At 43.4% G+C, this 26579-nt stretch overlaps 1 protein-coding gene across 1 annotated transcript in view; it reads left to right on the top strand.

Moving 5' to 3' along the window:
• The window catches only part of ST18 (ST18 C2H2C-type zinc finger transcription factor), a 367593-nt gene that overhangs the window by 316374 nt on the left and 24640 nt on the right, over positions 1-26579 (top strand). The window contains exons 17-18 of the mRNA XM_029587185.1: positions 13024-13127; positions 21629-21772. Coding sequence (XP_029443045.1) covers positions 13024-13127; positions 21629-21772 — 248 coding nt within the window. The remainder of the gene's footprint in view (positions 1-13023; positions 13128-21628; positions 21773-26579) is intronic.

Below are 26579 nucleotides of genomic sequence, written 5' to 3'. Positions count from 1 at the left end.
TGACTGCTGGTTTTATTGTCACTAATGTATCCCCACATGGACTGCTAATGGCTTCACATTCACTCTGACAAATTAGATGTAGTAAAATACTGTGTCTGTTCCATATTAGATAAATCTCTCAACATAAGCTTTCAAGGGCTGCAATCAGTGGATCTGGGGGATCAGGTGGCAACCATTTGAACTTAAGAATCAATTTAGATTGTGTATTACTCATAGGTTTAGGTGCAAAAAAATAACTATTTTCATTCTTCTAAAAAATGTAAATAAATCCATCCATGTTGCAAAAAGGCCATATTTAGATGTAGGTACAAATGACAACTCTTTATTTAATAATGTAGTCTCTGCTTCTGTTTGTTCATGAGCTGATAATTTAATTATATATTGAAAATTCTGTTTGAATTGGGACCTGGTTTTCTAGCCATCTCTCTGACCATTTGTAAGGTGGTCAATGATACTGACTCTAAAGTAACAAGCCAGGTAGTCCATGAGTAGGGTACACCTGTAGTAGACCTGTTTGCAAATGAACAGAAAGATCCTGAATTTCTGCTACAGGAGGGAGACAAAAGACAAACTAGCCTTATTGCCGTCTTCCTAGCATGGAGATAGGGTCATCTGTATTGTTATCTATCAATTCCTCTGGTGGCAAGAACCCTGCTAAAACTCAAGACTGGGGATCATGATCCTCCTAGCCCCCTATTGGCCAAGACAGATTTGGTTTCTGCTGCTTTGCAAGATATCTTTGTGAATTCCTCATCTCTCAGAATTGGGAAATGTGAATTAATCCAACATCAGGTCCATAGCCATATGGCCTGGATGTTGAGAGAGTAGCATTGCAATCCCTGAATTTAGTTGAGTTTATCTCTCATATTCTTCTGACTTCTAAGAAGCATTCCACAAGCAAATCTTATCACTTGAAATTGAGGAGGTTTGTCTTTTGGTATGATGAAAAGGAGCTGGCCCGTTTGTTCTGTTCCACACAAAAAATTATTGAATATCCTGCAGTCCTTGGAAAAACTCGGGAGCCTGAATTTAGACCTATAATTTAATCACTTAGGTGTAGGTGCTCATATAAGTCTGCACCCTTACTCTGTTCTTGTAGCTGCTTGCTATTTTTACACCTAATTTAGGTGCCTAGTGACAATATCTGCCTAATTTCCCATACTTAACTTCCCCAGGGAAATCAAGGTTAAAATCCCACTGCCCCTTCATTGTTTCAGGTACAAACTTACAGGGTCATTTACTATGCCACAATATTTTATCGCAGGAGGCACAATTTATTGCAAGGGAATCATTACACAATAGTTTACCCCTCCTTGACAAAATATCATGGCATTCGCATGGCACAATTTTTGTTATCATGGGAAAAACTAGGCTAAAGCGTACAATAGTGGCCCAACTCGACTAGGGCCACCATCATTTAAATGACTCAAAGCCCCAAAATCTCCCCCACACAAAAATTTACTAAATAGCCCCCGGAGGTCTTTTGAGACCCACCCCACCCCTGCTGCCTGTAGATATGGCAATCCCCACATGTACAAAAAAATGTCCAGTTACATCCAGGTATATCTATCAACTGTGAATACATATATAAAAGATATTATCTGTGGAGGTGACCCTTATTGTTGGGTCTTAAGACTGTCTTACCCTCAAGGAGTGGAATGAATATGTTTCCCAAGGTGACTGGGGTGTCCTAGATGTGGATTGATCCCCTTTCCCACAACAACTGAGGATACTCCCAATCTTCAAAACCTGGCAGTGTCTTGTGTCTCGGGGTGGAAACTCTTTTGGCGGTCTCAATATATCCTTCCCTCCTCTTCTCTCTCTTGAACTCTTCTTCAAAACAGATAACGGTAGACCTTCCTTGAGGAAAGGTCTATCACTCGAAAATAGTTGTTAAAGCTTTCCAGCTCTGGCATTAGGAATAGTGGCCAGATAAAGAACTTCCTTCACTAACTCGGGTATACAAAAACAAAACACTATTTTCTTCACCTTTAGGTCACTGCAACCCCTCTTGATTTGGGTGAAGAGGTATGCAAAAAACTAATGGCACTCCTAGACAGGGGGAACAGCCTCCCAGTAAGGCACAGGGCTTACAGAAAAAAGACTCCTATAGACTTAGCTGAAAAAGTTATCCATCTAACTGGGTGATGATTCAAGCCGCGTTAGTGCTCTAACATGCGTTATATCAAGTATAATACGAGATATACGTGATATTTTGCATCTCCCCACCCAGATACTCTCCCTTATTTCAATGACCTTCTTTGCATGTGATTTGATTGCATGAATAAACCAAATGCATGCAAAGAAGGTCATTACTAGTAATTTTGATGTAAATATTTTATCACAGCCGATCGAGAAGGTGGTCAGCCGTGATAAAATTACAACAACTATTTGAAATGTGTTAGATGTAGGCGGGAGGTCTGGGACCCTAATGCGGGTCCTGAGGCTCCCGCTGCACATTTAAAGCGGCAGGAGAAAAAAAAAGTTGCCGCAAATGGGGAGGTTGAGCAGGAATCAGTGCTGACCCCTATCTCAACCCAACTCCTGCCAAATGTAAAAAAAAGAAAGACCCATATGGCAATGCCCCAAGCCCCTCTTCCCCCAAAGCATAAAAATAAAATGTGGTAGGAGCAATGGATGGCCGGCACCATCTTGTGCTCCTACCATGTGACAGGGGCTGCCAGTATTCAAAATGGCGCCGATAGCCTTTGCCCTCACTATGTCACAGGGGCCAGCCATCCATTGCTCCTACCATGTGACAGGGGCTGACCAATGGCACCGGTAGTCCCTGTGACATAGTAGGTCAAAGACTATCAGAGCCATTTTGAATACTGGAAGCCGAGGGTGTGAGTGCAGGAGACGGCTCCCGGACCCCCCGCTGGACCACCAGGGAGTTTTGGTAATTCTTGGGGGGTCAGGAGGGTGGGGGTTGTAGTTAATTTAATTTTAGCCGGGAAACAAATAAGGATTAACGTATAAACGTATCGGGGGCCCCCCTTGCCAAATGCAACGTATCTGCCCCCAATGAATACGAATCCCGAATGCAATGTATGGTGTCCCTCTACACATCCCTAGTACTACTATTGGGAGCTATTTAAAGCTCACAGGTTTATAACAAGCTGGAAGTGTCCACACTGCTGGCACAAAATGATCATGTGTGGTTATTTAGTGAGACATCATCTACATTATTGCCCACAGTTTGTCTGGAGCCTCAAACCCCTCAACCAGAAACAGTGTTCTGTGCATGTTGATGGCATGCCATATTCCCTGTATTACGGCTCACAAATGGCTTTAAATGCAGGACATACAGTCAATCCAGCATGGACATTCCCAATCACACCATAAGGTACCATTTATGCAGCTAACACAGGTGTGGCAGCTCTTATGTATCGCTTCAAGTTTGGCAGACAGCTACACAGCAGTAGCCTTAGCTTGGTTGAGAGGGCAGGGCACGCTATAGTTGCAATACCCAGATGTGATTCATTTGTACCAAACAGCTGAACTACTTTTGGGTACTGCTTGCCTGCACATATACTGGCCCACAACAATCTGATATGCTGTTAAGCTACGCAAATTGGCCCTTAAAGGCTCAGGGAAAACAGGCTACTTTATACAGTCTTATAGGATGCTGTGTTTTGCCAGCCAGATATGCAAGTGACAATGCTATGATGGCTTAAATGTGACCTTGGAGCAGGAGATTCTGGGTATGGTTGCAGGACCTGGCTTCTCATCCCTGTTGCCATTCCCAACATGCCGGCAAAGATGAGGTACAACGAGGCCTTATGTGCTACCCCCTGTGTCATCGAACACACCTTCGGAGTTCTCAAAAGTTGCTTTCACTGTTTGGACAAGATGGGTGGAGCTTTAATGTATGCCCCACCCAAAGTTGCAGATATAGTGCTGCTTTGCTGTGTCTTCCATAATATCACTCTACGCCATGGACTACGAATGGAGATACATCCGGATCTCCCCCCAGATCCCCCATGTTTCCCCACACAAGCCCAAGATACCATGCTGAGTGGCAGCCAGCTTTGCCAAAACCTTACAAAACGCTACTTTGCCTGATAGACCTCACCTACCACATCCCCTTCCACAGAAGGGAGCCCACTAGACTGTTAGCTGCTGCTCTCCTCGCTATTATCTTTATGTAGGTTACTGTGTCCTCGCTATCATCTTTCTTTCTCTGACTGTTTCTCTGTGTGGGTCACTGTGTAACCAAAAGCACGTATGCCTACTCAGATAACATTTGACAATGCAGCAGAACACTGTACTTGGAAAACTGTTGTGAAAGAAAAGATGACTTCAAAAACATGTGGCTGCCATAATGTGTTCTGCCTGATAGTGATACCAAAAAGAGGCATGTGTGTCAGGGAAGTTTGTGAGCTACTTACCACCATGTGGTTTGCTGGCATTCTCCAGCAGACCCCATCCTAGCGCTCACATGTGGATGAGACTGTGCCATAAGTGTGATGCCACCCCAGCTACTCCTAGAGCATGGAGAGCTACAGCTGAAAAAAGCTGTAATTCTCAAATAGCTTGGAAGCTTCATGGCACAGCTTAAAGGAACAGGTAGTCATTTCAAGTTTTTTCACACAGATTTCCCTTTTTACTGCCTCATTGCATAGCTGAGAAATGTGTGCATGTGAAATGATACACTGGTACTGGGTAAGCTTACAGTCACATGGGTTTTTCAAGACACAGCTAACACCACAGCCTTACCAGTTTCACAGCCACTGCTATGTTTTCCAACTGAATCCAGATTCACAGGACATGTTGATCCAGTCCTGGTCTTCCTCCCATTCATGCAGGCATTGATAGTCAAGGTTTTGCTTGGCAAACCTATAGGGAAATTATATGAAATTCAAGCATGAAATGGGTTCCAATCCTGGAAAGCACTTAACAGTCTGACAATTGAAGCTAGTTGGCAACACTACTGCAGACATCAGAGTAGTGTTGTACCATGCCTTGCCTTATAGCCTGGGGTATAGTGCCTGTGGTACCTGGTGCCATTCCCACAAAGGGCACTGCTCCTTCCAAGCTAGCATTCTTCTCGGTGGTTGCATGCACCCAAGACAGATGCAGCATATTACACCTAGCTATGCTATTTAGAAATTATAATGTGCAGAAGGTGAGGGCCTTGCCAGTCGTCATGTCATGTAGGTTCCGTTATCTTCTCGGATAGTCTACACCAGGATGCATTTCATGTTCTGTGAAGGCATGATTGAGAAAGATTGTGTCCTGTCTTCACTTGTATTTTCCATTGAACTCTGACATGTCACTGTGACACTATGGTTTCTAAGCTCTCTTACAGCACCCACATCTCTCCTGAGCAAAGGTTGACATCATAGAAGGCAACAGTAAGGTGTGTTGCAATCTTCTGGCTTCAACTCGCCTATCACAGGTAGGCTTACTCAACTATGGAGATGTCAGGGTGCAGCAAGAGGCTTGGCCGTTATGTCTCACTGATAGTCATATGGTGCAGCTATAGGGATGTACATATGTTCCCAGAAAATAGGCAGAATATTTACCTTTTACCTATAGCTAGTATCTCTTACAGCAGTCCAGCAGCCATCTGTGAGCACCCTTAAAGCACATATGCAAAGCACTCCAGCACCAAACAGCTTGCAGATAGTTCCCTTTCCAATGTCACTTCACATGTTTCTGTGCTTTCATGCTTGCAGGCCATTGTTGATCCACATGCCTGTCACGACTTGTGGTGAATCAGCAAGAACTGCTATCTTGTAGGCTGTGCCTCATGTGGTGGCTGTCATTTTCACAGTTTACGGTGAGCATGGCAGGTATGCTCCGACACTGGCAAAGATCTGCTCTGGGCATAGCATTATTGCTAGAGAAACTGTTGTCAGCTGAACAGTTAATGAGCCTCCAAGCTCTCTCCATAGTAAATGGAACACAGTGCTCAATGCATATGTCTACTGCTCACAGAGGGCTCATGTGGTTGCCATGATGGCTGATGGCTTTTCAGTGTTGGTCTCTTGCCAGACACGCATTTAGTGCCACCTAAGCCCTTCATGGGCCCATGTCACTACCTCTGACAAAGTGATCATTGTTCTGCTTAGTTCGATGTAAACTCGGTTTACATCGAACTAAGCAGAACAATAATCAAACAATTAACAAGTGACACTTTAAAGGAGCATAAAAGTTACATTATAACAAGGATGCCTTAACTGGGAGAAGGAAAAAAAGAGGGGGAGAACGAAGATAAATAACTATATACAATAAATTACTATATACAATGGAATATGGGAAGGAGGCAAGGGGCCGACATCATGACTTGTGAGCATGATTAGCAATTGTTTATTTACATAGACGAAATGATAATTCTAAATCAGACTGTTGGGCTAGTGGCAGGGAAGGCTCGGCCGAATAGCCATGTCTTTAATTTCTTTTTGAAAGTTAGTAGACAGGTTTCCTGCCTAAGGTCCGGAGGCATAGCGTTCCAGATGGAGGGTCCTGTGATGGAGAATGTCCTGTCTCTGATGTTTGAGTGGTGTACAATTTTGATTGGGGGAACATGTAGGGTTCCCTTGTAGGCATCTCTTAAGGGTCTGGTCGTCGAATGCAATTTAAGAGGGTGTGAAAGATCTAATGGGGTCTGATGGTGAATATTTTTGTAGATATGACTATATCTATTTTTGTGAATATTTTTGTGGACTATGACTATATCATTAGCAGCTAGGGATGAGGAGGCACAGACATCAATGTTCTTTGATGCCAAACATTGTAGGAATATACACAGTGCCAAGGTGCAGGTACAGGAAGTGCTGCAGGTAGTGTGTACTGCAAACTTAAGTATATGAATGTGTGACTCAGTGACTGATGTATTGTGTTAGTATCTGTCAATCTCTGTGTCTGTGGGTGCAGTTGCACTGGGAGGTCCCTCCCTTGCCACAGCAATCCGTATCCTACAGCGTGTGTGTGCATTATTTTTGTATACACTGCTTTTGTACAGCATTGATTGATTGCTTGCACTTTTGAGAATGGTCGCCTCTGACAGTTGAGCATATGGGCTGCGGTAGGAATGGCCTCACGACTTGTACTTAAAAATTTGCCTCAACAGTTGATACCTACTGTTGAGAGAGGGTCAGAGGTGTTCAAGAAGGCAGTGTCACAGATCAAAAATGAAATCTTTTGTGTATGTATTGTTGACAATTGCCTGGCATGCACACCATCCCCTCCCCTTCCCCCCCCCCCCCCCCCCCCACCACACACGGATGCTTTTCTGCCTAGTACTTGAAGTGAGCCTAATACTTGTTATTAAGGGGTGTGCAGGCTACCCAGACCTTAGGCAGGCACAGAGGCTTGCACCATTAGGGTAGTGGGCAGTAAAGGAGCTGTCCACTGAAAGTGTGCATGCTGAGATGGATGGAACATGGAGTGGCAAGGACTACCTAATGCCATCGATGTAGGTCCCATGCAGATGAATGATTTGCATCATGATGGTTTTGTAGTAGCATATACTCAGATAGCTGGTACAGGGGGGGGTGTGTGGATGGTTTGCTTGAAAAGTGCCTGAGGCCTGGCAGAAGTCTTATTTGATTGTCCCTTTTTGCTGTCTCTGGTCTGCTTTGCCTCCTATCAGTTGATCATATCATGCACACTTGACATAGAGGCTGCCACCCCAGGAGGCATCATTTCACACTTACTATGTCCTCTGTATACACTGGCAAGGTAGGGCTACAGTGTTTCTGCCGTATATAGGTCAATAGCTTTCCTGTCCATACATAGAGGTGGTGCACCCATATCTGCTGTTGAATGTAGGGGGCAGGGTTTGCTTTGTATTTTAGCTGCTGCACTTGTACACTAACCTACCTTTGCCTTCCACACCTCTGTGTACTTGATGACTTTTGGAGGAGAGTGTGAACTGCTGTGTGACAACTAGGGAGGAGGAGTGAGGGAGTAGTGTCTTGTCCACAATGTGCACAGGCAAACAGCACAGGGTCTAGAAGACTGCTGCTGCTGCTGCTGCTGCTGCTGCTGCTGTTTAGGACCTGCCAGACTTCCATGGACAGGCTGCCATAACTGTAGTGGGCTGCCTTTGGGATATGGATGTTACCTCTAAGGTTATCCTTATGGTACACGTATTATACAGATCCCCAAGCCATCCCAGTACAGGAAGTGAGCCTGGTCCCAAGCAGCACTAGACCTCCAGGCCTTGTGCTGTTTGTCTGTACAATTGTGGACAAGACACTACTCCCTGACTCCTCCTCCATAGTTGTAACACAGCAGCTCACCCTCTGTTCCAACAGTCAGCAAGTGCATGTTGTATTAGGTTTACTGTGAAAGTGACAAAGGGTTGGTTACAGATAGCTTTTCAGCCATGACACAAGTAAGGGGTCCAAAGATCAAGTCTTGTGTGATGATGACTCAAACTTCCCCTTAACACCACACAAGCTAGACATGTACATAATATACTGCGTGCGGCACCTAGCTACTGCCCATATCACATACAGGCCCATGTGAGCAGGAGTTACCTATGATTATGCAGTGTGAAGACAGCAATAGGAGGCAATAGTGAAGGTCCCCAGTAATGAACTTCTTCTTTAACTCTTGCTGTATTCCATTGCATCATACACTGAGCATTCAGTTTTATGGGCTATGCCATATGTTTTTCCTGCTAGATAAATGGCAAGTTGGACTGTGCAAGGGCATTCTAGCATGCAAAGTCATATAGAGAGCAAACCATGTACCTCGTGAACTGTTAACACAAAAAATCACACAATGAAGGGAGCCAACCAGGAAGTGTATTTTTCAAACCAGTGACCACTTTATTAGTGAAGACATGTAGTGCACTGTTTGAAATAAAGTCTATCTGTTATATAATCACAATATGCAAGAACAAGATAGCAAATACACAAACTTTGCACATTTAATGAACAGCACATCCTGAATAGACCTGTACATACATTGTTTCAAAAGGCATCGTTACATATACAGGCTTAACATCTCATCCTTTTGGCACAATCATGATTACAAGTAGAACATAGAAAGATGAACAGGCAATCCAATAGCTACAGTACTGCTCTAATGTTCAAGGTTAAAGCAGAAGTGATAGGTGCTGTTAACCAAAAAGCTGCAGATAGTCCATGTTGAAAGAGTGTACTCAAGGGGACAGCCTAAGGGCCAAGGCAGCACAGTTCAGCATGGAGGCATCCAGAACAGGTAAAAACCAAGCAGCACGGAGGGAGGATGCCCAGGAGGAGATACAGTAGCTTGGAGGGAGCAGCAGCAAGAACTGAGATGAGAGGACACACCTACAGCATGGAAGCAGCAGCAGCAGGAGCTAAGATGAGAGGACACACCAGAAGCATGGAGCAGGAGATGAGACATGATGAGAAGAGTCAACAGCTAGACTGTGACAGCAGGCCACATCAAGGAAAATGGAATATGAGCAGAGTATCAAGGAGGGCTTTAAAGTTAGGCTGCTGGACCGCAATGGCTGAGAGTAGACCATCCCTTCAGTGTGCTGGCACAGGTACTCTGTAGCCAGTAGGCTTCTTCCATCTAGCCAACACAAGAACTCTGTAGTAAGGATGGGCCCAGTAGGCTTCTTCCATCTAGCTAGCAAAGTAACACTGTAGTGAGGATGTGCCCAGTAGGCTTCTTCCATCTAGCTGACTTAGGAACTCTGTATAGAGGCCTGGCCAGCCTTGTTCTACAAGTGTTATTCTTTGCCCTTAGAGGCCAGATCTTACAAATCTTCAGGACCCCTTGCCACATCATGGCTTGCCAATTGGGGGGGGGGGGGGGGCAGATGGATTTAGGGGGCCTACCCCTCAGTCGACTGGCATCCTGGGAACTGCTGTGGGGTGTGGACTCAGCTGATGCTGGGGATGAGCCAAATGCTTGCTCAGGCATCCTTTGGAGGATCTGTGTGAATACATTTATCATGCTGTTCATAGCTGCAGTGAGCGTCAAGACATTCTGGGTTTGTGCAGCTGTTTGCTGGTGCAAGATTATGATTTTCCAGTTGACACTCCTCCTGAGATGCACTAGCTCTGCCTGTATCAGTCTGAGATGTTCCCCATGGCTCCTTTGCATCTGGTCCAGCTGCTCATGCATGGATTCCTCTTGTGGTAGGAATGTTGATGGTGCTGGTGCTGGTGGTGCTGGTGCCGATGCTGGGATTTCAGCCTCCAAATTTGGCATGAGTGGGCTTGTGTGCTCCTCTTGCCAAGGGCATGGTGGTTTGGGCTGGCACTATGGTGTGCTGGTTTGAGGTTCAGCAGGATGTGGATCTTCCCACTCAAGGCTTGTATCCTCCATGAAACCTGTCAAGGAGACATTGAGTGGGCTGCCAGAATCCAGGGTGGGCAGCATTGCCAGTGGGTCCTGAGCCTCTGCCAGATGTTGCTCCTCCTCCTCTTCCTCACTGACCTGGGTCTGGGCATCCATGAGTAAGGGACTCTACAGAAGGAGTGGTATGCTGCTGGTCTCTGGTGCCTCCCTGCTGATCCCTGGGTCTTCCCTGTTGGTCCCTGGGGTTTCCTGGCTGGGACTGGCAGCTTCGTGGGCGAGATTTGAAGAAACAAAACATAAGTACCAATGCCAGCAAATATGCTTTTTTCATTTGGCATCAGAGGTGCACTTTGATTCTTGGCTTTATGAGCATCTTCTGCCAAATGATGTGTACACCCATTGCTGCCTGCCCATTTACAGGTGAGGTAAACTTACTGGCTGAGGCTCATGTGCTGTCCAGCCACTCAGCCATGCCCTCAAATTCATCCGGCCCCAACCTATCCATGCATTGCTCTTTCATGTTGGTCAGGATGACTGGACAAGGGGCTCCTCCTCCGGTCTTCTGAAAGTACTTGTTTCTGGCCACCACCTTGCCTTTCAGCTGCGCCTTTATGTCTCAGTTTCGGTGGGCGACCTGCTCCCTGCTCCTTGGGAATCCACTGCTCCTGGTGAGGGCCTGAGCTAGTCCCTTAGCTGCCTTGGATGTTTTGGCATAATTCTGCAGGATCCCTCCAATCACCATATCATTCTCCTACATGCTAAATTTGATAGCCCTGAGATGAGGCCGTGTTGTTTCCTGACTGCCAGAAGGGGGTACCTCTTCCTCTTCCGGAGAGGTGTCCTCTGTTTATGCCCCACTCCCCTCTCCCCTCCCTTTGCCCCCCCCCCTCCTACTCCTGCCCTGCTGACTCACTTCCCCTCTGCCCTCTCTCTTTATCCCTAGCCTGGTGTGCTCCTCCCTCCATGCTCGCCTGCCTACCCCTTTCCTCCTCCCCCCTCCTCCTATCCCTTCCCTGCTGTCTGACTCTACTCCTGACCCTGTCCCTACTCCTACTCCTCTTTCCCCTAGCACTCCTGCCCTGGTCCTTCCACATCCTCTCCTCCCTCCTCCCCCTCCTAGCCACACACCTTGCCTCTCCTCTTTCCTCACACCTCTCACGACCCATCCTCTCCACAACCTCCATTCCTCCACTTAGCACCTCCACACACACCTCCACTCCACCACCACCTCCTCCACAGCAAAAGACAGACAGACAAACTGGACTAACCAACAAAAACTTTCACTCTAACAAAGAAGACAAAAGATTTAGGTAAAGGGAAACAGATGACAACAGAAAACAGGACAACTCACTCAGGTAATCAGCCAAAACTCCTCTACACTCTAACTAAGCAACAAACTTTCTCTCCTCTCTCTCCAAAGCCCGACACACTCTCAAAAGAGGCAGGTGCAGGAAGCCAGTATTTATAAGAACATAAGAACATGCCATACTGGTTCAGACCAAGGGTCCATCAAGCCCAGCATCCAGACAGCATGCACTAATTTGCCCTAGACGTGACGACACAATGCGGCGTGTGATGCCGCAATGCCATGTGCGATGCCGCAATGCCGGTTGCAATGCTGCATCGCCGCAAATTACTTAGCTTTGCGATGTGGCAGGCCTTGAATTATCCTAAACACACCCCTTTTTATCGTGGGTGTTTTTTTCGCTATATTTATAGCAAAATGATGAATCTAGGACTAAGTTTGTTCTGACCTCTGTTGAGTTATGATGCTATAAGACTTCATTTGCACCTACCTGGTTTTTTTTTATATTCCACCCCCCCACATTCCCTCACACACACACTCACACCAACTCAGTTCAGCCATTGCAAGTGCTGGTCCTTGGCCAGGGGGCCACAAACCATGGCTCCTCCTAGATCCTGGCTAACATGGACCATAAGACTAGCCATTAGGTAACGTCATGTGATATTTGAGATCACCTCTCCCTATACAGCATCCCCAGCCCTGGCCGGCTTGGGAAGCAGAAAGCTTGACACAGGAATAAAATCCTCGTCCTCTGCATGATAGCACTAAGGCTGCACCATCGGGCCTGCCCACTATTTTATTTAATGGTTCCTAGAAATGCAATAACATTAGTTTTATATGAGTATTAAATCTATATATTTGCTACACTTTTACATTGTTTTAAAATATCACCTGTTTTTAGGCATATTGGGAACGAGTAATTTTCAAAGTATTTTTTACGTGGGAAAACAGCTGTTTACTCATATAAAAAGTCTTGTTGAACAATGAATTTCCCCCTCATCCCCCATCTGTGGATAAAAGTATGCACATTGCTCATTGCATGCATCCTTTTACCCACCTGAGAAAAGGAATGGAGAGAAGCCAGAGGATGTAACATACATCCGGGGCTTTCATTTTGAATCCCTGGGCTTACTTGTCATGAGTAGATTTGCATTCGCGTCTTCTGTGGCTGCCTGCATTTTCAAAGGGAAACCATGTATGGCACCCCAGCTGTTAAGAAAATTGCCCCTTATATATATTGTGCATATTTCTGTGTGTATTATCTCTGTATTAACATAATATATCTACATAATATATACATGTGGTCACACATATGTTTTATGTAGTTTTATTTGTATTATTGTTTTTCTTTACATGTATTCTTGTATTCAAAAGTATGAAGGCTATATTTTCCTGTTTGTATTTTATGATCATATATGGTTTTTATTTATATCTCACTGAGCCCACTGCTTTCCTTCCAGGAGTTGAAAGTGATGAGGACATTAGACAATTAGATGAAGAGATTAAGGAACTGAATGAATCAAACCTGAAGATTGAAGCTGATATGAAGAAACTACAGACACAGGTTAGAAAAAAAGTACAATCAAGAGGCTTTTAGCTACCTACCGAGAGATGGGATAATATGCCATATACATTCCAATGTAGGCAAACAGATGAATTAATGTGTCATAGTTTAAGCAACTCAAAATTCAAGCATTTTAACAATACAGTTAAGGCTTCCTGCTATTTTTCCCTGGTTTTTCTTGGTTAGAGAGATTAGTTCTGAGGAATTTTTATGACCCCTAATTCAAATTTGTTGAAGGTCTATGTTTACTTTGTTTTCTGGAAAACAGGATTTTTTTCTAAAGAAAGATTTCTTTCTGGAGTTAAGTTTTAACCTACATAGGAATACAAGAACATAGTAGAGATGTGCATTATTTCAGGAAGAATTAGGCAATTTCAACAAAATTGCCTAATTCATCCTATTTCAGGGACAACGAATCCCTAATGAATTTTTCACGAAATTTCGGGAAAAATTCATTTTCGGGTAAGTGCGTTAAAATTCGTTTTCAGGTTAGGGCACACTAATCCAAAATTCAGTTCCCACCCCCCCAATTTCAAAGGCCTGAACTGCAGGAAATACGATATTTCCCGCGGTGGGCCGAAAACGAAGCCTACACCAAAAGGTTCGAGTTTTTCACATCACTAGAACATAGTAATGGCAGAAAAAAGAACAAATAGTCCATTCAGTCTGCCCAGCAAGTTTCTTATGGTAGTATCTGCTGTACCATGCATGATACTCCCATGCTTCTGTTAAGAGTAATAACTGTCTCTCTGTGTAGATTACCCCCAAGCCTTATGTTAAGGGTAGTAATATTAACAATCAAAACCAAGCAACTGTCAAACCCATAACAAAATTACTGCTAGCAACATTTTTGCAGTGTGAGCAGCCTTCATGATAGTTCATGCAATGCTGCTGCTTGAACGTGCTTTGCTTTTGGACAATCATAGAAGCAGCCCTCTGCTTTCTCCCTAATGTCTGTGTATCAGTACCCTGGGCTGTAAAAATTGGGGCCCAGCATTATCTGCCATCTGAATCCAATTCCCTTTCCTCCATCATCGAAGCAGAGAATGATGCTACAGTTGCATCAAATCATGTATGCTAACTGGTTAAGGGTACTAATCCTCATGCCTTCTGTTAGGCATAGTAGCTGCCATTTCATGCTGGTTACCCTCCATGCACCCTTTTCTTAATTTCCAACTCTAGCCTTTAAGGATTCACAGTGTTTATCCCATGCCTTTTTAAATTTGTTTTCATCTTCATCACCTCTTCTGAAAGGGCATTCTAGGCATCTACCACCCTTTCTATGAAGAAATATTTCCTGTTGCTTGGTTCTGAGTCATCCCACCAAAAGTTTCATATTGTGACCCCTATTTCTTCTGTTTGCTTTCCAATTTAAAAGATTCAAGGAACATGCATCATTAAAACTTTTCAGGTATCTGAAGGTTTGTGTCTTATTTCCTCTGCACCATCTCTCTTCCAGGTTATTCATATTCAGATCCTTCAGCCTCTTTTCATAAGTCTTCCAGTACAGACCCTCACCATTTTTGTAGGCCTTGTCTGGTCTGCCTCCATCCTATCTCCAGAACTGAACACAGTACTCCAGGTGTACAAGGGAATTATTACCTTCTTTTTATTCCTGTGTCTACACAGCCCAGCATTTTTCTGGCTTTAGCTATCGTCTTATCACATTACTTCGCCACCTTCAGTTTGCCAGACACTATTATCCCAAGGTTCCTCTCCCAGTCTGTGTAAATTTAGTCTTTCACTCCCCCATCCCATACATCTCTTTTGGATTACTACACCCCAAATATATGGCTCTACACTTCTTGTCATTAAATTCCAGCTGCCAAGTCTTCGGCCACTCTTCAAGCTTTCTTAAATCACTTTTCAGTTTCTCTATTCTTTCAGACATGTCTACTCTGTTGCAGATCTTCGTATCATTCTGTAACCCTTTATTCGGGAGTTTACTGTCTCCTTAGGGTCATAAACAAATGTATTCTCTGGGGCTGTCTTTTCAAGTATTTTTCTCTCTTACTGTAGATCCTAAGGCATGGATTCTTTCTATGGGGTTAAAGGCAGTCTTTCTTGGTGCAGGCAATGGTATGTCTCTCCTGTGTGTGAGTGTCACTGGTTCTTTCTGTTTTAGTAGCTGTGATGCTGTGTATCTGACTGTGACAGACAGGTAGGACACAGATTGGGTATCAAAATAACTTTACTGGTATATAACTCAAATAAATGTCCAGTAAGTTTTATGCTGTCCTTTTTACAATCAGTGCTTTAGCTGGGGACTTTACACTTGGACTGCATACTCTCTCTCTCTGTGTAGATGACCTTTACCTCAAACTCTGGGATTTCACTAGACACTCCTGTGCTGAGTGAAAGCTGGCCCAGTCATGCAGGGAACTCCTATGGGTGAGAGGATCACCAAATCACGGAAAAAATACTACCTTAAGTCCAAATGTCCAGGTCTTTTTTCTCCCCAACCGGTGTCCTGTGACTCAAGGATGGATATCCTGTTGTGGTTCTTCCGAATCTTGCTCCTTCTTCCTGATCTCCTAATTGTGACCTCCCTGGAGGGAAAGAAACCAGGGTAATACAGCCCAGCTTCTAGTGAGGAAAAGTAGATCAAAAACCTCCTCACAATACAAGACAGGAACAATCTCTTCAAAGCCAACAATCTCACTTTGGGGTGATGCTATCACTGCTCTTCCTTCTCTGGACTAGAAAGGAGACACAGAGGTCTTCAGCCCCTGGCCTTCAGATTCAGGGAATTGCCTTCACCAAAGGTTGCAAGATTTCATACCAACAACTCAAAAGTTATCAAAAATCTCAACAATGTCTCTGATTGCAAAAGGGAAAATCCCAGCAGGCAGGTACTGCACTGAAGGGATCTTCTCAAATGAAAAAATGCCAAGTCAGGGTGATAGGCTCTAACCAAGCAAGATACTAAAAATAGCTCCTCTCTCTCCAACATCTAAATAAAATTGACCACACATGCTAAGCTCCTAGCCCTCTGAAGTATAATGGGACCATCAATCACAACCAACCTCAGGGGAGGGGCTGAAAAAGATTGAGGTATTCCTCTAAGCTGGAAAATCAATTGGCAGGGATTTAGGGGCATCTGGTGGCTAATAGGGGATCCACCACAATCTGCAAATAGACAAACTTTACCTTCTATCCCTTCTGCAGTGTCACTTACATAGATATTGAACAGAACCAGTACCAAAACCGATCCCTGTGGCACTCCACTTAACACCGTTCTTTATGCTGTCTCCTATCAGTCAACCAGTTTGCAGTTCACTCCACCACTTTGGTTCTGAGTCCCAAGCTTCACATTTTGTTCAAGAGCCTCCTATGTGAGAACGTATCAAAAGCTTTGCTGAAATCCAAGTAAATCATAGCACTCTTCCTTGATCAAATTCTCTACTCTTATGTAAATTTGGTCTCCCGGATAGATTCTTGAGTTGGGTGCATGCCATATATGAAGCTCCCAAAGCTCAACTGCTGATTAATGAGATGCTATCTCCCTTCTTTTCTATTGACTGTGGCACTCGGCAGGGATGTCCTCTCTTTCCATTACTTTTTTCCCTGGCCATAGAACCCATAGCGGCCTCTATAGGCCTCTATAGCAAAATTTTGGCCACCTAAATTTAGACAAATTTTCAACTGAACCAAAGCACCTAATTATTTTTTGCTGAAAATTTCTCTAAATCTGGGTGGCAAAAACTTGGCCACCTAAATTTAGGCCTGTTATTCATTCCAGAGGCATGCTAATAGGAGACAAGGGAGGGAGGGGTGCCATTACCGCCGGCAGGAAGGTCCTGCGGTGGCTCAGAACAGTGATGAGGCAGGGAAAACCCCACCAGCAAAAGCAAGGAACTGCAGTGAGAGAGGCAGCGGCACTGCCGGCAATTCCTGGAGCCGGCACAGCGGCACTCCGAGAGCTGGTGACAGAAGAGCAGGCCCAGTGTTGCCACCGGCAGCTGAAGAAGGGAGAGACTGGCCCTGTGAGAGTAAGTGCCATTGTATGAGAGGGTGTGTGTGTGTGTGTGTGTGAGAGGGTGGGTAAGTTTGTGCATATGATATATATCCTCTCAGTGCATATATCCTCCCTCTGCATATAATTGTACATAAGTGCACATGCCTCCTTTATACTGTAAATAAGTTCATATACTAAGTTTATAAGTGCACACAAACGCCCCCTTAACATTGCTTATGCATATTTTAACTTAACATGGATAAGCAAATTCCATGTCGTTCAACAAAGTTATATCCCTGCTCGTTGACTTTCTATCCTGTACTTTCATATGTTATCCAGTTCGTATATTATCCAACTATTTCCCAGTTAGCCCTCCATCCTCGTTCATTGTAATTTCCTTTCTCAGTTACTTGTGAACCGACATGATGTGTCCTACGAATGCCAGTATATAAAAAGTGTTAAATAAAATAAATATGAGGGTTTGTATGAGGTTGCATGAGTGTGTGTGTGTGTTTGAGGGCATTTCTCTGTGTGTGTGTGTGTATGAGGATGTATGTATGTGTGTGTGTGTGTGTGAGTGTGTATGAGGGTTCGTGGGTATGTGGGTGTGCCTGTATGTCTGGGAGGGTACCTGTGTGCGAGAGTGGGTCAGGGATGAGAGAGAAGAAGCATGTGTGTTTGTGTGTGTGTGTGCAGAGGTGAGAGGAGTCGTGTGTGAGATAAAGAAGAAAAGTGTATGTGTGAGAGAGAGATGAAGGAAATGTGTGTGTCTGTCTCTTTCACACACACTCACACACTCTCAAGCTCCTTCTGTTTCTCACCAAACATGTATGTGTGTGAGAGATAGTGGGAGCATATTTTGTTTGTGTCTTTCTGTGTGTGTACCCCCAGGTCACGACAATCTCAGGGTAACAGGTATGGAGAGTGGGGGATTTTTAAAATCCTTATTAGTTTTAATTAATGGGCATTATTTGATGTCTGATGTTTTGAAATATTTTATCAATGTTAAGGACATTTTTAAAAATGTGTACAGGAACTTCTAATTATTGAATATTATTCTATTTATCAGCTGCTTTGAAATGTATATTTTTTAGTATGGTTTTACTATTCTGATTGATTTAAATTTCTTGATTCTAATGTTTAGAGGAATAGTGATTTTCTGCTTTTCCATTGTTACACTGCACACAGAATCTGGCTTCTGGTTTCCAGTTCAGTTTTTATCTCCATGTGTGCATGTGAGAGAGAGCATGTATGTGTGTGTGTGTTAGCGTCTGAGAGAGACACAGTGGAAGCATGTGTGTGAGAGAGAGAGAGGAAGCATATCTGTGTGTGAGGGAGACACAGGAAGTGTGTGTGTTTGTGTGTCTCTCTCATACACACATGCTACCTCTGTCTCTCACCAAGCGTGTATGAGAGAGCATATTGTGAGTGAGAGTGTATGTGTGCATGAGTGCAACAATCTTAGGATGACAGATATGGAGAGTGGGAGATTTAAAAAATCCTTATTAGTTTTAATTATTGGGCATTATTTGATGTGTCTGCTGTTTTGAAATATGTTATCGATCTTTAGGAAATTTTAAAATTATATATTTGGGGGGGGGGGGGGGGTTGCCAAAGAAGTATCTGCCCCAGGTGCCAAATACTCTAGGTACGCCTCTGATTCATTCACCTAAATGTGGAGACCTTGACATTGAATATCAGCTCTGAGTAATGAACTTGCTGTTCATGACCTAATCCTGCCTCTTGACTCTACTTTTTGATGTCCTAAATTTAGAAGCTTTGTGAAATGTAAAGCACTAATCTGGCTCATTTTTTCCAAAGGGCTGATTCAAGTTCCTAACTCCCAAATTTAAACTCTTTGAAAACTGAGCCCATGATGGATGGTCCATTGTGAACTGTGAATACTAAATATGCCCAGCCTGATCAGATGTGTCAAAATATAATTTTTCTTTGATTCCTGATTGCAATTATAAATTTCATGCCTCATCCAGGTGTTTCCTGGTAGGTGGAGTTTTCTTAATTGCAAGTCAAATTTGGAAAAAATGATTGGTTAAATTAGTATTATGAAAGTGGCCAGGACAACCTGGGTCTTTGTTAATGTAATCCTTCTCTTGTGTCCTTACTATGATGGAGGGTATTGGGTATGGTTTGTTCCTGAGCAGAAGGGAAGCTTAAGGGTAAATTTTAAAACCCCGGCGCGTGTAAATCCCGGGGTTTACGCATGTGGCCGGGCCTTACGAGTGCTGGACCAATTTTCAAACGGGCCCGGCCATGCGCATAAACCCCGGTATGCAGTTAAGTGCTGCGGCCTGAAAAGGGGGCAGTCCGGGGGGCGGAGAGGGGTGGTCTGGGGGGGCAGAGAGGGGCAGGGCTGGAAGTGCTGTTACAATGGCCATTTGCCTCTGTGTCGGGGGAGCGGGTGCTGGCAGTCGGCCGGCACGCGCAAGTTGCTTCTGCTACAGAGGAGCAGCAGCTTAAACAACCAAAAAAAAAAAGGTAAGGCAGATTAGGTTTAGGGGGAGGGGAAGAGAAGGAAAGGGGAAGGGAGGCTAGGGTAGGGAGTAGGGAAGTTCACTCCCAGTCCGCTCCTTAATTGGACTGAGAGGGAACTGGGGAAAGCTCCGATGCGTAGCCGCGCAAACCTAGCTAAAATCTACCTCCTTTGTGCACATCGCGTGCACATGCGCGCACGGATTACAAAATCTGGCGCGCATGTGCATGCAGCCCGCCAGTTTTATAACATGCGCGTGCCGGGTAGCGCATGCACATGGAGGCGCTTGCGTATTTTTTAAAAATCTACCCTTTAACTTCTAGGCCTTTCGGGTGTGCTTGCTGAGACCAACAAAAACATTCTCCACACGCAGAGCATGTGTTCCAAATAAAGCGTTTACTGTAACAAAATGTCTTCAATAAAGATCAAGTAATAAACAGTGTATTTATTTAATGAAAAATCTATAGTGTCCATTCATTTAACCTGTAAACTCAATAGTCATGAATCCCGTATTCCCTCTGTGGCAGGTTCTGCTATTAGAGCTCTTACACTGTCTAGGATAAACTTGTACCTGGAAATCCTGTTATGCTGAATCTCTGCAGGACAGACTCCTCTCCTCTCCTTATGCTGTTGGCTCCTCTCCTCTCAATGTGCTGCATCTTGCTAACATCTGGATATGCTAACTGGACAAGCCAGCATTCATCTCCTTCTCGCTTAAGATCACAGCAGACTTTCTGAATATTGTTTGAGCAAGAGCTTTCTTCCATTTCCTGAGACACTTTTTTTTCTTGTCTTCAACATTTAGGGCACTAGGAAGATTTATACGGTAGAAAGGTTGTGCTTTGCTTGGCCCCCTTGGAGGGAGCTCACAGACTCCTGCCTCTTAAGTCTGCAGCTGCTCCCTTCACATTACTCTGAGCTCTCTGCAGTCACTAAGGGGTCTATGTATCCCCTCAAAGGAGTATTCCATTATGGTACTCCTTACTCCAAAACAGATATCAAATAATAATAAAGATGGAATATGAGGGACCCATATATTAATTTTACTATGATTTTTATAATCAAAAACTCACCTCTGGGAAATACCTGCTTTATGAATGGGATTAAAAGAATGTGATAAGAAATCTTGTATCATATTTTCCTATCTGTTTCTTAGAATGTATGACTGATTTACATAGCTGGAACTTAACTGGCAGTAAGCTATGTTATACACCTGTTGTAATATAAGGGCCCTGATACAGTTTGTTTAACATGCATATTAAGGCTGATTTACATGCACTAAAAAGTGTGATATACTATAGAGCCTTAACATGGATTTTAAGACAATCCCCAAAGTCAATAATGTGAAAGCACTAAAATTACACTGCAGTCCCAGGGGCAAAATCTTTTGTGACATCTCTTCCGGGATGCCTGATCGGAATTAGGCACAGTGGCCCCTAAATCAATCCCCCCTCCCCAGACTCCCCTCACCCCCCCCCCCCCCCGCCACACACACATACATGATCAGCGGAGTCACTTCCTCCTGGACCACAGATCAACGGGCTTGTGTGTTCTAATGGGTCCTTCCCTCCTTCCACCTCCCTTCCTACCCTATTGACAATGAGCCCTTTGCAGAACCGAGCTAGAAAGAGGAAAGTTCCTTTCCAACTAGCTGATGACTTGTGATACTTTGCCCCACATACATGTTCACATATGAAAGGAAATATAGCAGGAGAAATCAGATGGCACCTTTTTTATTTTTTTTTAAATAAAGCTATCATTGAAATCAAACAAGCTATGGGCTTCATTTACTAAACATTTTTTCCCATAGACATAGAATGGGAGAAAAGCCTTAATAAATCAGGCACTATGTTAGAATATCTTTTCAACTCCTCAGTATATAAAAGAGCTCATGTTAGCAACTAATTTTCGATGTAGCTAAAGAGCTTGTAAAGTACCTACGGTTGATATTTTCTGTGTCAAATTATCATTTTTAATGCTTTGCATTCAGGAAGAAACCGTATATTCTAATTAAGCTTAAAGTTTAAGGCTTTTAAGTTGTTTCAATTTTAGATCACATCAATGGAAAGCAATTTGAAAACAATAGAGGAGGAGAATAAACTCATGGAACAGAACAATGAGAGCCTGCTCAAAGAGTTGGCTGGTCTGAGCCAAGCCCTCATCTCAAGTCTCGCCGACATTCAGCTTCCACACATGGTAGGTCTGCAGTCAGAAACATTTCTGTTCATTGAGTGCTAGATGCCATTCTGTGCTCTAAGCTGGAAGGCAAGTGCAGTCTAGTACAGGATGTTCTTTTGCATCAAATAATGGTCTTTTTTTTATTAAAGGATTAGTTGTTCATTTATATACTCAGGAAAGACTATAATTAATGGGTTAAATAAACAATTTCTCTATCATCACAAATAGGGGTAGATTTTCAAAGGGTTATGCGCGTAACCCCTGAAAACCTACCCCAACCCCCCTCCCCGCGCTGAGCCTATCTTGCATAGGCTGCCGGCGTGCGCAAAGCGTGTTTCGAGGCTTTCCTGGGGGGGGTGTCGGGGGCATGTCGCGGCCGGCGGGTCATCGGGGGCATGTCGGGGCCGCCGCGTCATCGGGGGCATTCTGGGGGCGTGGCTGCGGCCTCTGGACCAGCCCTTGGACCGGACCATGGCGCGCCGGCGGCTGGCCCGGCGCGGGCAGGCGTAACTTGTGCAACAAAGGTAGGGGGGGTTTTAGATAGGGCTGGGGGGATGGGTTAGGTAGGGGAAGGGAGAGAAAGGTGCAGGGGGGTGGAGGGAACAGAGGCAGGCTGTGTGGCTCGGCGTGCGCAGGCTACCAATTTTGGGCAGCCTTGCGCGCGCCGACCCTGGATTTTAACAGATACGTGTGGCTACGTGCTTATCTATTGAAATCCGGCGTACTTTTGTTTGCGCCTGGTGCGCGAACAAAAGTACGAGCACGTAGTTTTATAAAATCTGCCCCATAGTAATTAGAAGGCAATTATTAATTGCCCATGCAAGGGGTAATGTTCAAAGGGACTTTGGTATGCAAAACTGTGTTTTTTGCTTTTTATAAATGTCCCTCCCAATATGTTCACACATACGTTTACCCACACTGAGTGGAATTATTCTTGGGGGCAGAGTTGAGGAGGGTTTTGCACTCATATGCATACTTCTTAAAATTCAGCAATATGCACAAACGTTTTCCGGAAAAATGTGTGCACACTGCACACCAAACAGCAGGTGTACAGAGTAGTTTTGGTGGGGAAATTTTCAGAATGGGCTTATATATATTTATAAATCCACTTTGAAAATTGATGTAACTTAGAGACACTTTGGTGAACTTTCCTACATGGGCTGTGTGCAAATTACCCTCGAAGTTGCAAAGTATGCACACACTTTTAACACAAATACTTGTATCTCATTTTCAAAGGGAAACTCTTTGGGTAGTTTGCTTTTAAAATATTAGTTGGCAAAAAGTATGCGCTTGCATAGGGTATGCTTATTTTGCATCTGCTGCTTGTATGGACCACCAACTGAGGGTGAAAAAGAGCATATGTACATTTCAAAATTGAACATACGCATGCTGTTTTCTTCTCCCAATCTCACCACTCTTGAAAATGCTTCTTTTTAACATGGCTAAAGTATGCACAGTATGGAATCCTAAATGTGCTATATGCCAGGCAGAAAAGTGCATTTTTTAGCCAGAAGAATGTACCCAGGTAAATGACTTTGAAATGTTCCCTTTTCAGCAGCAACACTCACAAACACTTTATTTAAATAAGCCAATTATTAAGTTCCTTCTTTGTTGGGGTTTTTATTTAATTTCTGAGAAGATATTAATGTGTAAAATTTCAGAAATGTCTTCCTCACTAGCTCTGTTCTCTCTCACAAGCCTGCTAAATTAGACTGCTGCTGTGCTGATTTTGTCAGAACTCCCTACAGACATCTCATGGACATGAGCAGCACAAATAGACTTAGAAAACTGAGATTTTGAAACAGAGCTACCCATATTTTTTTTCCAGAAGAGTATGTTCAGAGGATAAGGATCTTTACAAATGGGGTGGTTTACATGCATCCAAAAGATCCATATTCAGTAGGCCAAAAAGTTATCCGGGTAAAATTCCCCAGATAACTTTAACCAAGTATTCAGCCACACAAGTCTCCCGTTGAATATATTTAGCTAAAGTAATACAAGTAACTTTAGACAGATAACGTTAAACTTAACAGACTATATTCAATATATAACTGGTTATGTAAAAATTAAAAACTTTCCAGGAGAGCATGGCCAATTCCACCTCATTGTCTCCAAAAAATAATTAAAAAAATATTGGAGCAAAGCACTTTCCCCTCTCCCTCTCCCCCAGTATCAAAATCACAGGTCTGGCTTTGGGCCTGCTGCCCCCCATCCCACTCCCCCACTCCCCAGGAGCCCCTATCCCTACTCACCCATACCCCCTAGGTCACGGAGAGCACCTAGGGACTAGATTCTTACCACTCCCAGCAGCATTATTCTGACAGCAACATTGGCAGCCTACACTGCCAGCAGTGCCGGATGCCACTGGGAGCAGTAAGAGAATCCTGTGCTCTTGGCAGTCTTTGGAAGTTCTAGGTAGGATGGGGGCTCTGGATGGGTTAGCAGGGTACTGTGGGTTACAAGAAAGGGTCCAGAATCAGGTCTGTGATGTTGATACCAGTGGAGGGGAGGCCTTAGGCCTCTAAGGCGACATTTTTTTAAATTCCATTTTGGGAGAATGGGGGTGTTGGGGGGATGAGGCGCTATGCCTCAAATATTTTTTCAATTATTTTGGGGGTGGGGGCTCAGACCTGCTAGCCTGACATTTTTTTTTTTATTACTTAATTGGCTATTTGTTGAATTTATATCTGATTAAAGTTAAACCCAGATAACTTTAGGGCTGTTCTCAGTCAAGATCAGTGATACCTAAATATCTGAGTTATCCAGGTAAGAAATCTGGAAATCTTTGCTTTGCCCCGGAATGCCCCCGATTAATCCAGCTAAATGTTACAAGGGTAATGCATTACCCTGGTTAAATTTGCTGGTCAGAGGAATGGGATGTCTAAACCTCAGAGATTTCCAGGTAAATCCCTTTGAATATGGACTTCATTTAGACCAGCATTTAAACGAAGCGAAGAGGAGACACAAATTGTTCTCCACCACAAGCAAAAACAGTTGAGGTAAACAAACGCTGAAGGGAAGGACCCCACACCCCCCCAAAAAAAGCAATTAAATATGGGTGACAGCAAGCAAAGGTAGAGGAGCTATATCTGCTAAATTATTTTAATGAAAAAGTAAGACAAGAATAAAAGGAAATTGAGAGGGAGGCAGAGTATTGTCTTGGAGAGTCATGTGTGCAAATACTCAAAATCCTATTAACATAATCACAGACCTAGAGACCACAAGAGCAAAGGCAGAATTAGATATAGTTGCAATCACAAGAGAATAACTTTAAAAGAATTGCCCAAGTGGCATATTTATTTTATTTATTTATTTATTTATAACTTTTCTATACCGAAGTTCAAATAACAGAGTTAATTATCACTCCAGTTTACATTGCAACCATAAAAAACAGTGACAAAGTTGTCTTACATAGAACAGGGGGAGAGAAAAACTTGGATACAGCTTAAGCATGGGGAGTAACGTGTCAAAACTGGTAAGAACTGATAAGAGTTGGCTTTTTGGGGTATCAAGGTATTCCGAGGGAGGGGGTAGGAATGAGGGATTGTAAGGGGGATGGAAGGGGGGTTGGAAGGTGGGGGGGAGGGTAGCTGAGGGTTACCATAGATTTAATGAAACTAATATACATATATTAAATAGCTTAGGCAGCGGAAGAAAACGTGCTTAGGCACAAGGAAACTTCAATATAAAGAACATCCCTAATTGCACTGCTTGAGGTTTTAACAATAAGAATTGTCATCTTCATTTTTGGGATTTGCTAGACAAATCCAGAACATCTGAACTCTGCAACCCAGAAACTCCTCTGATCTATTTAGGAAATACTTTTTAAATACCCAGTCTTTATCAGAATCTAACATAAAACTTACGAGCAGAGTAGATGGTTTCGCCGGGTTGCTTTCAGAATCTTCTAGTATCGCAGAAACATCAATACTTGGTGCTTGTACTGGTTGTAATTCTTGCATTGGAATATTCTCATTATTACTCCCCCTGGTGGCTTTCTTCAATGGCGGAAGATAATATATCTTGGAAATAATAGTTATTGTGGCCTCTGGTAATTTAAGCACTTCCATTAAATATCCCCACCAGAGTTGAGTTGGTGTTGACATCGGAAGCTTAGGCAAATTGATACAATGAATATTTTTACTCCTTGAGCTGTTTTCCATATTTTCAATTTTAAGTTGTAAAGTCTGATTTTCCTTCACTAGAGCATATTATAAATCATTAATCTTTCCCAGTTCTGTTTTAACTGTTAACAGTTCACTTTTAATTTGAGCATTTTCTTCTTCAATTTTATCAACTCTGATTTTTGTATCTTTCACTGAGTACAACAAAACTTCCATTTGTGCCTGCATATTCTTATTTAAATCATTGATTGCTTCCCAGATAAGTTCCAATGTGTAGTCTTACCAAAGTTTTAAATTGCAGAGAAGGAAAAACGGCTGAGCTCTCTTCAGGCCCCGATCCTGCCACTCTGGTAGATATTTCGCCAGTGGAGTACAGTTCTAAAGTTATTTTGGTCAAGTAATGGTTTTAATCATTTAAGTGTATGCAATTTCTTATAGCCTTCTTTTAACTTAATAGAAATGTTTTTTTAAATTAAGTTCAGAGTCTATAATAGAGATGAGCTTCGTTTTTTTTTGTACTGGGTCATTTTTTGAGTCGGACGCTTCAGCGTAAAATTCATTTTTCCTCGGTTAGTTTTTTTGAAAAACAAACAAAAACTAAACAGGGAAAAATGAAACGGGCCCAAAAAATGACACGGGAAAATGAAGCTCAAAAAAACCCACCCCAAGTGTTAAAATTTACTATAATACATTAACTACAA

Source organism: Rhinatrema bivittatum, chromosome 2, assembly GCF_901001135.1.
Source record: "Rhinatrema bivittatum chromosome 2, aRhiBiv1.1, whole genome shotgun sequence".
In the NCBI taxonomy this organism is placed as follows: Eukaryota; Metazoa; Chordata; class Amphibia; order Gymnophiona; family Rhinatrematidae; genus Rhinatrema; species Rhinatrema bivittatum.
The sequence above is the reverse complement of the archived record's forward strand: the minus strand, read 5'-3'. Positions and strand labels throughout refer to the sequence as shown.